Source organism: Cololabis saira, chromosome 17 (assembly GCF_033807715.1).
Source record: "Cololabis saira isolate AMF1-May2022 chromosome 17, fColSai1.1, whole genome shotgun sequence".
Classification (NCBI taxonomy): Eukaryota; Metazoa; Chordata; class Actinopteri; order Beloniformes; family Belonidae; genus Cololabis; species Cololabis saira.
This window is the reverse complement of record NC_084603.1, coordinates 14,602,774-14,616,387: the sequence shown is the minus strand read 5'-3', so window position 1 is coordinate 14,616,387 and position 13,614 is coordinate 14,602,774. Positions and strand designations below refer to the sequence as shown.

The following is a 13,614-nucleotide window of genomic DNA, read 5'->3' as shown; positions in this document are numbered from 1 at the left end:
CCTTCCTTCCTTCCTTCTTTTCTGCCTTCCTTCCTTCCTTCCTTCTTTTCTCCCTTCCTTCCTTCCTTCCATCCTTCTTTTCTCCCTTCCTTCCTTCCTTCCTTCCTTCCTTCCTTCCTTCCTTCCTTCCTTCCTTCCTTCCTTCCTTCTTTTCTTCCTTCCTTCCTTCCTTCCTTCCTTCCTCCCTTCCTTCCTTCCTTCCTTCCTTCCATCCTTCTTTTCTCCCTTCCTTCCTTCCTTCCATCCTTCTTTTCTCCCTTCCTTCTTTCCTCCCTTCCTTCTTTTCTTCCTTCCTTCCTTCCTTCCTTCCTTCCTCCCTCCCTTCCTTCCTTCCTTCCTTCCATCCTTCTTTTCTCCCTTCCTTCTTTCCTCCCTTCCTTCCTTCTTTTCTCCCTTCCTTCCTTCCTTCCTTCCTTCCATCCTTCTTTTCTCCCTTCCTTCTTTCCTCCCTTCCTTCCTTCCTTCATTCCTTCCTTCCTTCTTTTCTCCCTTCCTTCCTTCCTTCCTTCCTTCCTTCCTTCCTTCCTTCCTTCTTTTCTCCCTTCCTTCCTTCCTTCCTTCCTTCCTTCCATCCTTCTTTTCTCCCTTCCTTCCTTCCTCCCTTCCATCATTCTTTTCTTCCTTCCTTCTTTTCTCCCTTCCTTCTCCCTTCCTTCCTCCCTTCCATCCTTCTTTTCTCCCTTCCTTCTTTCCTCCCTTCCTTCCTTCTTTTCTTCCTTCCTTCCTTCCTTCCTTCCTTCCTTCCTTCCTTCCTTCCTTCCTTCCTTCCTTCCTTCCTTCCTTCCTTCCTCCCTTCCATCCTTCTTTTCTCCCTTCCTTCCTTCCTTCTTTTCTCCCTTCTTTTCTCCCTTCCTTCCTTCCTTCTTTTCTCCCTTCCTTCCTTCCTGCTCACTCGTGAATGTGGGTGTTTTGGTCCCAGGTTGATTTCTCCAAAAACTGAACAGAAGCACGGGAGTGGAAGTTTCATGTGTGCAACTAACTCCTGCGTTTGATCCGGACCTGATTTTAGTCCCACCAAGACGAGAATCTGCGGAGTGATGGTGAAGTCGGTTCAGGTCTGCATGTTGTGTGAACTAACTAACATGCAACGACGTCCAAGTGTCTTTTCCTCGTGTGGCGAGCTTCAGATTTCCCAGCTGTAAACGGACTCCGAGAGGAAGTCGGACTTCATGAGCCGGACACGACACGGCCATAACCACGACACCTGCTCTGTGCACGAAAGAGTCTGGACAAGTATTCATGATCTTGTGATTTGGTGCATCTTAAAGCAAAGCTGACATCTTTGTTTCCACAGTTTGATCGACCACAGCTGCCTCGCCTGTTCACTTTATGAGACTTCAGCTTAAGGTTTGACGTTTGGGGGATGTGGAAACAAAGACGTAGTAACAAAGATTTAGAACATAAAGCTAAGTCATTTCTGTAGATTTGAAAAGCAGATTTGCTTCAGTGAAGCGGCTTTATGACGGAGGATGTTCGTCCATATGAAGATGTCATGTAGACCTAAAGGCTTCACAAAAATGACAACTTTGCTTTAACCTTTGTCTGGTGTTAGCTTTCTGTTACCATCTCCGATGTTAACGGGTCGGTTTTGACCCGTGTTTTAAATCATCTCTAAAATACACTAAAAGCAATTATCCATCATCCAATTTGTTTCTCATCTCTTGGTTACATTGTTAGGCTTCCTTATCCATGAAAATATTGGTTTTAATATTTTTGGTGTGGGAACTCTGGGCCTTTTTTTGTCAGTATAGCCCTTGATTTCAATTTAAAAAAATTGGTCAAATGAGCCTCAAGAAAATCATATGAATAAATAAAAGGTTGTTGTGTTTCCTGGCTATTACTGAGGGGTATTAGAACACATCTCCTAAATAAATTTGTTTCATTTATTTTTTCATTTTAATATTATTAACTATAATAACATCTATGGTGTTATGGGTCAATTTCGACCCATATACATTTACCTCAAGGAAATGGAACAAAAGTATTTTTTCAGCAATAGAACTTAAAAAAATTGTCACAAGTGATATTGTGATCCTGCAGGCCAGTAGTCAAATCAAGGACCACACGTTTTCCTTGGTTCTTCTCAGGGATGCCACTCGCAGCTTTGCCTGTGTAAATCTGTAGCTGTTTTTGGCATCGCAGGCTGCCCAGACTTTTATCCCGTACTTCCCTGGCTTACGGGGTATGTATTACCGGAAGGGGCATTTTTCTGGGAAAGGGAGAAGACGTTCATCCACTGTCACCTCTTGCCCTGGGTTGAACATCAGTGGAAGGAGCTTCACCCATTTCTCCCAGACATCCCTGATGGGGGCAAGCTCGTCAGATCTTGCTCTGGTATCCCTGTTGTCAAATCTGAGGACTCGTGATATCATTCGAAAGGTCGGAAGTGACATTGTTGCCCAGAAAATATTTCTGCCTGTCGATGCATCCCAGAGATCAGTGGATTCATTGCAGGATCTGTTCACTCCAGCAAGAAGAAGAACACCAATATAAGCATCCAGGCATTCCTCATCCATGTTTTTCCACATGTCGCCATGGACTTTTTTCCCCTTCAAGATTTGTCATAGCAATTATGACTCTTTTTTATTGACAATGGCATGAATACAACATGTTTTGACATCGCTGACTCTTGTCAAAGCAAACCTTGTGATTCCAGGGGTCTTTTTGATGACATTTTCAGCAGCTGCCCTGCCATGTACATCATGAGGTACTGAGCTCCAAAGTATCTTTCCATTTTTGGACTTGAATTTTTCAGCAGGATAAGCTTCAGCACCAGTGACCTCCTCGTCAGACTCACCAGATGTGTCAGTATCTTCTGGATGATACTCCACATCGTCTTCCTCCTCAGAATCCTGCTCCTCTGCATCACTACGCTGCTCATTGTCGTCTCTATCATTTTCACCAAAAATATAGTCCAGAACTTGGCTTACTGTAAATCTTCTTCTCATCTTTGCATGCTGCAAACTGGAGATGTGCACTTTGCAAGTGATATGAGTGAATTGACCCTACATGTCTGGAAATGCTCGACTTTATTTGTTTTGTTTATGTGCAGGTAAACTGGAAAACAAAAATCCAAAATGAGAATCCACTGAAGCTCACATGACTGGGAGAGGAGCTGGCTGTCTGACAGTGCACTTATGATTTCAGTTTTGGCTCTAATTATTGCTTTATAAGCATAATTTTATAACCGGGTCGAAACCGACCCTAACCCCACAAAGGTAACAATTTCAACCAGAGCATTTTATAATTTAGTGACAACATTTTTTTTTATATTATTTTGTTGAAATAAAGGTTCCTGACAAAGTCAAAAAGCCTTGATGCAATAAACGGATTTTTGTGGTAGTTTTATGAATTTAAAACCTAAGAACGGGTCGGTGGCGACCCTAACACCAGACGAAGGTTAAACAATGTAGCACAAAGACTCTGATACGTGACTGTGATGGTTTTGTCGTGTCCGTCTCTGCCAGGACCTTTAACCGGTGCTGTCGTACTTTACCAGGATCGATCAGAGCACTCACGCTAACCCTGTCCTCGTAACATTCAGCGTACGGTTGCACGTTGTTGTTTTAAAAGCTCGGCTGCCGCTGATGGCTGAGAGTTTATTTAGGACGGTGACATCTTTACTGGTCCGTATTTATAGGTTTCACATGTTCCCTCTGTTAGAAAAAGCTGCTGCGGTTTTGACTTTTCTATTCACAGCAACAAACACGGCCGGGCCGGGTTGGAAGTGACTTTTATGGAGCAAAAGCTTTAACTCACAAATATCTGCACCGGGTTTGTGTGTTGCAGTTTGTGAAGAACGAGGCGGACCATCATGGGCGGAGCTCCAGGAGCCCCGTGATGCTTTACGACATCCAGGACAACAACAATGTGAACTCATTTGCGGTAAGCTGGTTGAATAGTTGAGCGTTTTCCTTCACCGAAAGATTCAAACCCTTCCTGTGTACCTCAACTCACATTTTCATCTGTTGACATTTTAAACACCTCTCACGTAAAGATTCATTTAACTTACCTCATCTTTAACTCCCATCACGTCTCAGTCATGTTGCATGTCACACATTTGCAGTTGAAGAGAAAATGTCTTACAAAAGTTTGACATTTGGGGAAATCAAAATTCGCTTACTTGATAAACGTTCAGCACATGAAGGACTATCTTATCTGAGCTTAGTTTAACTTATCTCAGCAGCTAAAGAGCTCCTCCACGCATGATTTCAAAACGGGTAAACTACAGGACTGTCTCAGAAAATTAGAATATTGTGACAAAGTTCTTTATTTTCTGTAATGCAATTAAAAAAACAAAAATGTCATACATTCTGGATTCATTACAAATCAACTGAAATATTGCAAGCCTTTTATTATGTTAATATTGCTGATTATGGCTTACAGTTTAAGATTAAGATTCCCAGAATATTCTAATTTTTTGAGATTGGATATTTGAGTTTTCTTTAGCTGTAAGCCATGATCAGCAATATTAAAATAATAAAAGGCTTGCAATATTTCAGTTGATTTGTAATGAATCCAAAATGTATGACATTTTTGCATTACAGAAAATAAAGGACTTTATCACAATATTCTAATTTCCTGAGACAGTCCTGTAGATCTACATCTTGGTGATCTACGACCGCAATGTTGCAGTTAATGTTGACATTTATGCTAAAGTCATAAATGCATAAATGCAAAGCCAAAGCTGACTGAAGTTTTTAAGTTTAAGACTTTTGTACGTCATTAAAACAGAACGAGTGTCATAATCAAGGTCTCGTCTGGATTCTAGACGGATAGATTACCTGAGCGGTTAATTTCCAGGATGCCAGCTGAGATTCATGCTCCTCTGACGGCCGCGCCGGGGCCTCAGCTTTCGGATGGGGGGGGAGTTAAAAGACATTTTTGTGGTGGTTGTGTGCCATATATTTTCTCTGACAGGAGACACTGAGGGCAAGAATCCAGGGCATGAATGCCAACTGGAATCTCTCAGTGTTGCAATATAAAGTAGATAAACTTTGCAGGAAAAGTCGCCGCTGTGCTTCACATTGAGCTGCAGTATCTTCTAGGGCTGGGCGATATGGACCAAAAGTCATATCTCGATATTTTTATAGCTGAATGGCGATACTCGATATATATCTCTATTTTTTCTGTGCCATAATTGGGGTTTCCCCCAAAGCATTATAGCATAGCATCTCTGTTAGCTTCATTTTTTCTGAGGCAAACCCTTAAAAAAACAGTCAGTTTTAATACAAAGCCTCGTGCCAAATGTCACACAGGTACCTTTATTAACAGAGGTCTGCACAATATCAAAATGTATAAAACAAATGAAATAAAAATAAACTGCCTGCATATATAGAATAAAAATGCTTTTTGAATAAAATAAAACAAATATCCCTTTCCTGCATAACCATTACATTTAAATACACTGTGCAATTAATACAATGTAGACAGTAACAGGCAGACTTTTCCACTGAGGTTGACAGTTGTGCAAATAACAAAACATTTGTGCAAATCTCAAATAAAACATTCAAGTCAATTTGTCACAAAATAAGCTATACCAAAATCATTTAAAAAAAAGAAATTGATTTTTTTTTTTTTTTTTTAAATCGATATGAACGATATTGTCTCGTATGCAGGATTTTTTGTGCCAAAATTAAATAAATAAATACATCATTAATTAATGAAAATGGGAATTAAATATATTGTTAATTAATTAAATGTGTCATTAATTAATTAAAATTAGAATTCAATATGTCATTAATTAATTAAAATACAATTCATTTTAAGTAAAAAAATATATTTATTATTTCAGGATTTAATTAATTAATGACACATTTAATTAATGATTTTGTGTTGCTGCGTGTGAATCATGAAATGTAAAACTGCATTTAATTAATTAATGATGCATTTAATTAATGATTTTGTGTTGCTGCGTGTGAATTATGAAATCTAAAACTGTCAGTTTCACTCATCCACTCCTCCATAGACTCATACCATATCGCGTTTGAAAATATATCGATATATATTAAAATCTCGATATATCGCCCAGCCCTAGTATCTTCATGTAATGCTCAGTTAGAAAGCGAATAAGAGATTTTCCTAAAATGTCAAGCTCCTCCTTTCAACTGTCACCTCTGCGTTTGTGCTGCACGCTCACGCTGCTCAGCGTCCTGTAAAAGTGAACTAATGTTTCATATCTCCTGTCCACATGTTCCCTGTCTGGTCTCCGGCCTTTTCATGCCTGTTTCTCCTGGGCTCCTCCAACATCTCCTCTACTTTTTTAACGGATCACTTCCTTTTCTGCCTTGCTACTTACTGGACCCACCTCCCCGTCCCCCCCCCCTCCTCTAACTCCTCACCTCACCACCCCCGTCCTCACCCCGGCCTCCTCTGGGACTCCTGGTGTGTGTCCTTACACCGCCATCAGGAGGCCGTGTGTAATGAGATCTTGAATATAGCTGAGACCTCGGTGAGGTACTGCAGCACCCTGTCCCACCACCACAATCACTCTGTCCATAGACTGCACCCCCACCCCAGTAAAAAATGTCTCATCATTTCCCAGCAACCCCAGTCCCACAGCAGCAGTCCGGAGCCGAACCGTCTCAGCTGTGGAATGTGAGTGAGATCTGTTTCAGCTCATCTTTTTTATTATTCTCTATTTTTATTTTAATACTTTGGAGCAAAGACAACCCTTTGAAATATTGATCAAGATATCAGACACATGTTGCTTGTCTCTGCTTTTTGCACATTTTTCACCAATTTCTTCCTTTTCTGCCGCTGCAGTTTCCAAGCCTTGTATAGTTATGTGCCACAAAATGACGACGAGCTGGAGCTGCAGGAAGGAGATCTCGTCAGCGTCATGGAGAAATGTGATGACGGCTGGTTTGTCGGTATGTGCTGAAGGATGTATTACTTAGGAATTCCTTCGCAGTCACTGTGTCGTATTGATGCGTATGGGGTTTCTGTAAAGTGACAGCTAAGGTCTGCACATGAGAGTTGGGGGCTGTCCCAATACTCCCACTACTCCTACTTTTCAGCACCACCACGAATCAGGAAGTTGAGAGCTAAAAGCTGTTTTAATTTCAGCTGTAGCGCTGTTAATATGCCACTTTATTAAGTTTTAATATTTTTTCAGTTGTAAAATTAACCGTTAAGATACCCAACCTGGGCTCAGTTTATCCAAATAACGGCTGTTAAGAAATTTGATCTGATGTTTTCGGCGATGATGAGACCGGGGCGCAGCAGCTGGAGTACAGACGTGATCGCCAGGTCAACCTGCGCCGTCGTCCCGGAGAGAAACCTGCAGCTCTGTGGAGAATTACGGCTGGCTGAAATAAATCATTTAGGAAGATAAATGTTGGTTTAATAGATGAAATCTAACAGTTGTAGCTACGCCTGTTAAGAAATTTGCTCCGAAAATTTCGGGATTTCTGCCTGCCTGCTCCGGAGCTGATTTATGGTTCCGCGTTAATCGACGCAGAGCCTACGGCGTACGGTACGGAGTACGGCACGCGTCGACGCGTAACCTACGCCGTAGGCTCTGCGTTGGTGTAACGCGGAACCATAAATCAGCCTTTATTCTGGCGAGGTTTGAAAAAGACTTTGCAACAACGGGCAAACGAGTGATTATGTACATTCACTGAGTAAATATTATGAAAGTAAAATATATATTTCTCGCTAGAAATGTAATCAAAATGCATTTTTATGCAGAAACTAACTCAAAATATTGATTTTATTCACTAAAAAATAAGAAATGTCTGTCATGTTTTTTTTTTTTTATTCAGTCCGCAAATGACGACAAAAAGCATTCTGGGAAATTTTTCTGTCACTAGTTCAGCTAGTGAGCATCTGAAATCCCTCGATCCGTAGGGATAGATTCATAGCCACTACACTAGTTTTCCCCACTACCCCTAGGTGGAAAGAGGAATTGGGACACCACTACCCTCACGGGAACGCGCAAAATGTAGGGGTAGGGATGAAAACGAGGGGTAGGGGGAGTATTGGGACAGGGCCTTGAGCTCCTGGGGAAGTAGAACCATTGTGGCTGCACCACATCCCTCCGTGGAGGGTTTCTTTATGACAGCAGAGCACGGAGTTCAATAAACATGCATGGACAGATTTTATTAGCTACCTTTTGCCTAAAACTACTCTGAAGTCTTAAACCGTGTCCTTCTACTTTCTCTTTTCTGAGTTTCTCAGTGCTCGTCTTGTGTTTCTTTGGCACAGGTACGTCGAAGAGGACAAAGCAGTTTGGGACTTTCCCTGGGAATTACGTAAAGGAAGTGAACCTGTAAAGATATCTAATCTGTCCGTAACACATGGTTGCCTGTCGAGCTTGGGAAGTTACAACCGCGCATGGCTCTTGGTTAGAGTAGCTGTTTTAGCCAGGCCAATATATCTTGTCTGGGAAAGTGATCAGATGGGCCTGGGGTATGTCAAACTGCACGAGGCGAAGACGGGGGGACGAGCAACGCTGGCCAAAACCTCAGCACGGTGTACACCAACGCTCGCATATTACTCACTTCTTGGCAGAATTCGTCCGTCACCACATGTGGAATAAGTCTGTGAAAAAAAGGTCCCGCAAATTAGCTCGTGTTGCACAGATGGTAGTTTCCGATTTGTCCGTGTCATTTTTACAGTATGTTTGAGTAGCAACGCCGTTTAGAGGCGGGCAGGAGAGCCAGGAGGGTCAAAGATGGGTCTCATTACCTGAAGTGGACTTTTGAAAGAGTGGGATGTATTTTTTTGTGTGATGTGAGGTTGGAGCTGTTTGTCATGAGCTACCTTTCAGGCAACGTATGACGAAACCCATTGAAATTCATTAAAAAAAGATCACTCCCTTTTTGATTTCGCTTCTAAAAGAACGTTTGGTGTTTGGATCAGCTGATCATACAGATGTTTGAGGCAATAACTCGTTCTTTGAGCCTGTCGCAGCCTCTTCCTCTTACGCAAGAGGCCTCTCAAACAAACGGCTCTCATGTCCTTTTACATTTTTCTGGATCATCGTGAACTCAGTGTTGTCTGATTTTGAAAACAATTGCAACTTGCACAACTCGGTGCGGTTCAAATGCTTGAGATACCGCGTCAGTATTGCCTTCGTTTTTTTCCATTTAAGGGTTTTTCTACAGTTATTAACACACTTGTGTGTGCAACATGTCGACTTCTCTTTTTCTGAGTTACTGTAGCAAACACAAATGCAGCACACAGATGTTACTTGTCTCATAAAAGCGAAGCAACGTTGTTCACATGTGCATCAGCGGTTCTCACTTTGTGCTTGATCATCATACTTGTTTTATTCGATCAGCTGATCGCTGATGCGTTTAAGGTAGCTGCTGGTAGACGCCCAACTTCAGCGTGACCGCAGCACAGGCGTGGTAGCACTTAACTTCCTTTTTGTTCAAAACGCCTATTAAATTCACTATAATCAATAACTATTTACTTCAAATGAAAGCCAACCTGAATATATTACTAATGATAATTTTACAAGCTTACTATTTAAACCGTTGCCCCCGCTGATCGGAGTGTACATATACGTGTAAATGCCTTCAGAAACGTAAGAGGCCGTCCACGTGTGGCCACATATTTTCATATTTAACGCCTACAAGTATAAGATCAGCAGAAATACAGCATGCACAGTGAAAACAGTAAGAGACCAATCAGATTAGAGCATGACACACACAAACGCTTCACGGCGGAGCTCCTTAGACTTCTATCAAAGCATCAGCGACGTCTTCCTGAGAGTACAGGGCTCCCGCATCCGACGCTGCGATAGTCGCCGTCTGTCCGGGTGGATCCTGTTGCACAGTGACACACGGATGATAACTATTGTTTTCCTTCGCCTTGTTTTTTCCCCCTCATAAATTCCTCACAGACATCAGTCTCTGCTCTCGTTGGTCTCGGGCAGAGCTGTCTCATAGTACTTGCAGATTATTCTCAGTGCCTGTTATGACCTGTTTAGAGCAGCACGCGTATACTTGGCTTGTGGAGCGTTTGCTAAAGGAGTACACTTTATTGCAGGGGTGTCAAATATGCGGCCCGCGGGCTCGAGAGAGAGATTTTCATGCGGCCCGCGAGAAGTTTCCAACGCAAAAAAACAAAATGTTAATTTACTAAAAAGGAAGGCATAAATAATTGCCATGAATCGCAGCATATCCTATAATATATTTCTTCTACAAATCCATCGTTATTCCACAAATAGAGCAGTTTTCAACATTTTTTTAGTTTTCTAGAATGCATTTGGCGATTTTATTTCTTTGTAGACGGTCGTTTATTTTTATTAACTGACTACTGTTATATATTTTCGCAGGAAAAATATCACTGCTAAAAAAGATGATAGAAGATATTTATTCGGAGAATTTCAGTTTTGAATACGAGGATAGTGACAAAGTAAAACAGTTAAAAGAGAAGTGCTGACTTTTTCGGCACACTGGCGTAAATATCTGCGCCAATTTTTTTTAAATAAATACACTTAATTGTACTGGAAAAATCTCTAAATCACAAAGAAACACTCTCGGATGTAATAAGAAAGATTTTGCTTTTAATTAAATTTCCTATAAAAAAGCGAAATATAAAAAAAACATACTTGTTTCTGTTTATCTTTGTAAAATGATAATAAAAGTATCTTACATAATTTGAAAAAAAACGAGAAATTTCAAGAAAAGATCCTGAAGAAATAATTAGAGTGTAAACAAAGTGCATATTTCCTTTAAAATTAGCTAAACTGATATTGGATTAGATGACAATAGTAAAAAAAATGAATTTGAAAAAAAAAAATTTGCACCGTTTTTGTTATTTTGAGCGTGCGGCCCACGAGAAAAAAATTCGTCAAATCCGGCCCGACAAGCAAAATGAGTTTGACACCCCTGCTTTATTGAGTTTTAATATATATCACGGTGGCCAACGCAATGAGCTTTAAAAGACTCATGGGAAAGATTCCCCTCATCATGTCTCTGTTGATACAAGTCTAATTAGAAGATGGAAGACAGAAAGTACAGCTTCTTATGATCGCTTGATTGCACAAAAACATCATGTGAAGAACAGCTATAAGACTCTCACTAGATCCAGAACCACATTTGACCTTCTTTTGATTTTTGAACCTGAAAGTATTAGCCACAGTTGTGCCGTGACGATAAACACAGACCAGACTCGGATGTTTTTTTGAAGCTGTCTAGTCATATACGCACTTAAAGGAGCATGAGGCAGGATTTATGAAAAAAATTCGTATACGTTTTCTAGTAATAATGTCAGACGAAGCGTTCCAAACCAAAAAGTATGAGCCCTCTAGTGTATCTCTCCGTTGCCTTGAACAGGCTGTGTGCTGCAAAATGTGCTGCAATTCGGTCCCGAATTTCCGCGCTGTCCTGCGGATGTGACGTCACCTGACGCTGCATGCACGTTCTCCCCGTTCTCCCGTGCCGGCTTCACTGTTGGCTGCAGTACCCCCAACGGCCGTCGTGGTGAAGGGTGGCGCTAGAGAGTCTCATTTCTTAAAAGGAGCCTCATGCTCCTTTAACAAGTCCTGGCCTACGCGCTTTGACCAAAATTCAGTACAATCGGGGTTTTATCCTTACGTCCAGTTGCTGTTTAATCAGGCTTTCCCTCTTGTTCAGATACACTCACTATTCTGCCAACATCAGCAAAATAGTTTTGTTTTTTCCCCCCCAGCAAGACAAAACATGTAATGTTTCACATCACACTGTAGGTTTGCCTGTGCAGCACTGATATAATGTTCACTTGTTTTGTTTCACCACAGAAGCCTCCACACAGATAAACGTGTTTGTTTCTCTGTGACTCCATCCCCTCATGGACGCGTCGCCTGATTGGTCAGGAGTCCGTTCACCACTAGCCTTGTTTAATTTATTTTGGGTTTTTCTTCCACGATGGAACAAAAAGAGAAGTGTTTTTGCTCCGTCTCTTTTTATCACTAACTCGTTTCCACAATAGTTTTGTTTCTGTGATTTTTTTTTTTGTTTTTTGTGCTCCGTAACACATCAGGGGATGTATGAATGTATGAACACAAGAATGTGGTGCAGGTCGTGTACGCACATTTGTAAAATCATTTTCTGAACTTCATCTTGGATGAGCGGGCAGAGTGTCGAGCAGTACGGCACGAGAAGGATTGTAAATATGTAAAATAGAAATGGTTTATTAGCCTGAAGGATTCGTGGCAAAGCACAGAGTGGAGCGTTACTCTGCACAGAAGGTTGGACGCATATGAACATTACGCTGCCATTTGTGACGATCATAATGCCTTATGTTAGATTCAAAATTGTGCCTCATTGTCATTTAAAATTTTTGTTTTTTTGTTTTGTTTGTTTGAACTGTCACTGAAATGTATTCATTATTTAATGTAACCATGGTTTTTCCGTTAGTCCTTAGTCTCCGTGTTGGGGTAACATTAACTAAGAACTTGTCTGTTACTGTACAAGTACCTAAGAGTGTGACACAGTGCTTCAACATAACGATTAATAAACATAAGAACGGACTAGTTTGATGAGACGCACAACCTGCAACAGGTTTGGTTTGTTTGCTTCAATTTGCAGTGCTGTTACATTGACAATATTACAAAAAAAAGTACTATACACTGCTGTGACATCAATATTATGCAATATTTAATAAACAATTTCAACCATATTGGGTGTGATCTGTGTTTAGTTCTTGTAAAGAGAATGGTTTAAAGCACAGGTCGGCAACCCGTGGCTCTAGAGCCACATGCGGCTCTTTAGCGCCGCCCTGGTGGCTCCCTGGAGCTTTTTCAAAAATGTTGACCCTTTTTTTTTAGTTTTTTTCTTCTTTTTTTTCTTTTTTTCCTTTACTCCTTTTTTCCTTCTTTTTTTCTCTTTTTTTGTTTTTTTTCTTCCTTTTTTTGTCTTTTTTTGTCTTCTTTTTTCCTTTTTTTTTCTTTTTTCTCTCTTTTTTCTTCCTTTTTCCTTTGCTTTTTAATCTCGACATTTCGACTTTTTTCTCGAAATTTTGACTTTTTTCTCGACATTTCGACTTTTTTCACAAAATTCTGATTATTTCCTCGACATTTCGACTTTTTTCTCGACATTTCGACTTTCGCCATTTGCCTTCATTCTAAGGCTTATACATACAAGACTTTTAATTTTTTGTGGCTCCTGACATATTTTTTTTTTATGTTTTTGGTTCAATATGGCTCTTTCAACATTTTGGGTTGCCGACCCCTGGTTTAAAGGCTTAGTTCACTGAGCAGAGCCAGAGCTTCAGGACTGGCCCCCTACAATGAAAGTGCTGCATATTAAAATAAGGAATTGAGTGAATCCATGGTAATAATCCCACAAGAAAGGGTGTGTTTCATTCACTGAGTTTGCCCAGGCGTTTTTCCTGCTCCTGGCAGGAATTCAGTTTTTTTGGGAGCGGCACATTCCACATCCTGGGATTTTAAAGCCCTACCATAAATGGTAAGCTTGCACATAACAGGGTGACGTAACGGCAGACTGACATCCCTAACACAAACAGTGAGAACCAGACGAGAGGGGCGAAAAGAGAAGATGGGCCTCTCTGCTCGGTTTTCCAGGAATGTTCCTGTGACGTAGTCAGGAGGTGACGTAGTCAACAAGTGCCACTCTATAAGTCTATAAGGTTTTTATTTATTTTAACTTAATTTTTTTT

At 40.9% G+C, this 13,614-nt stretch overlaps 1 protein-coding gene across 5 annotated transcripts in view; it reads left to right on the top strand.

The window, feature by feature from the left end:
• LOC133464073 (sorbin and SH3 domain-containing protein 1) overlaps positions 1-12,615 on the top strand; it is a 78,791-nt gene extending 66,176 nt beyond the window's left edge. For all 5 annotated transcript variants that reach the window (XM_061746044.1, XM_061746047.1, XM_061746042.1 and 2 more), the window contains 4 exons: positions 3,790-3,885; positions 6,410-6,597; positions 6,766-6,872; positions 8,209-12,615. In XM_061746044.1, coding sequence (XP_061602028.1) covers positions 3,790-3,885; positions 6,410-6,597; positions 6,766-6,872; positions 8,209-8,276 — 459 coding nt within the window. In that variant the 3' untranslated portion in view covers positions 8,277-12,615. The remainder of the gene's footprint in view (positions 1-3,789; positions 3,886-6,409; positions 6,598-6,765; positions 6,873-8,208) is intronic.
• The last annotated feature ends 999 nt before the right edge of the window (positions 12,616-13,614 follow it).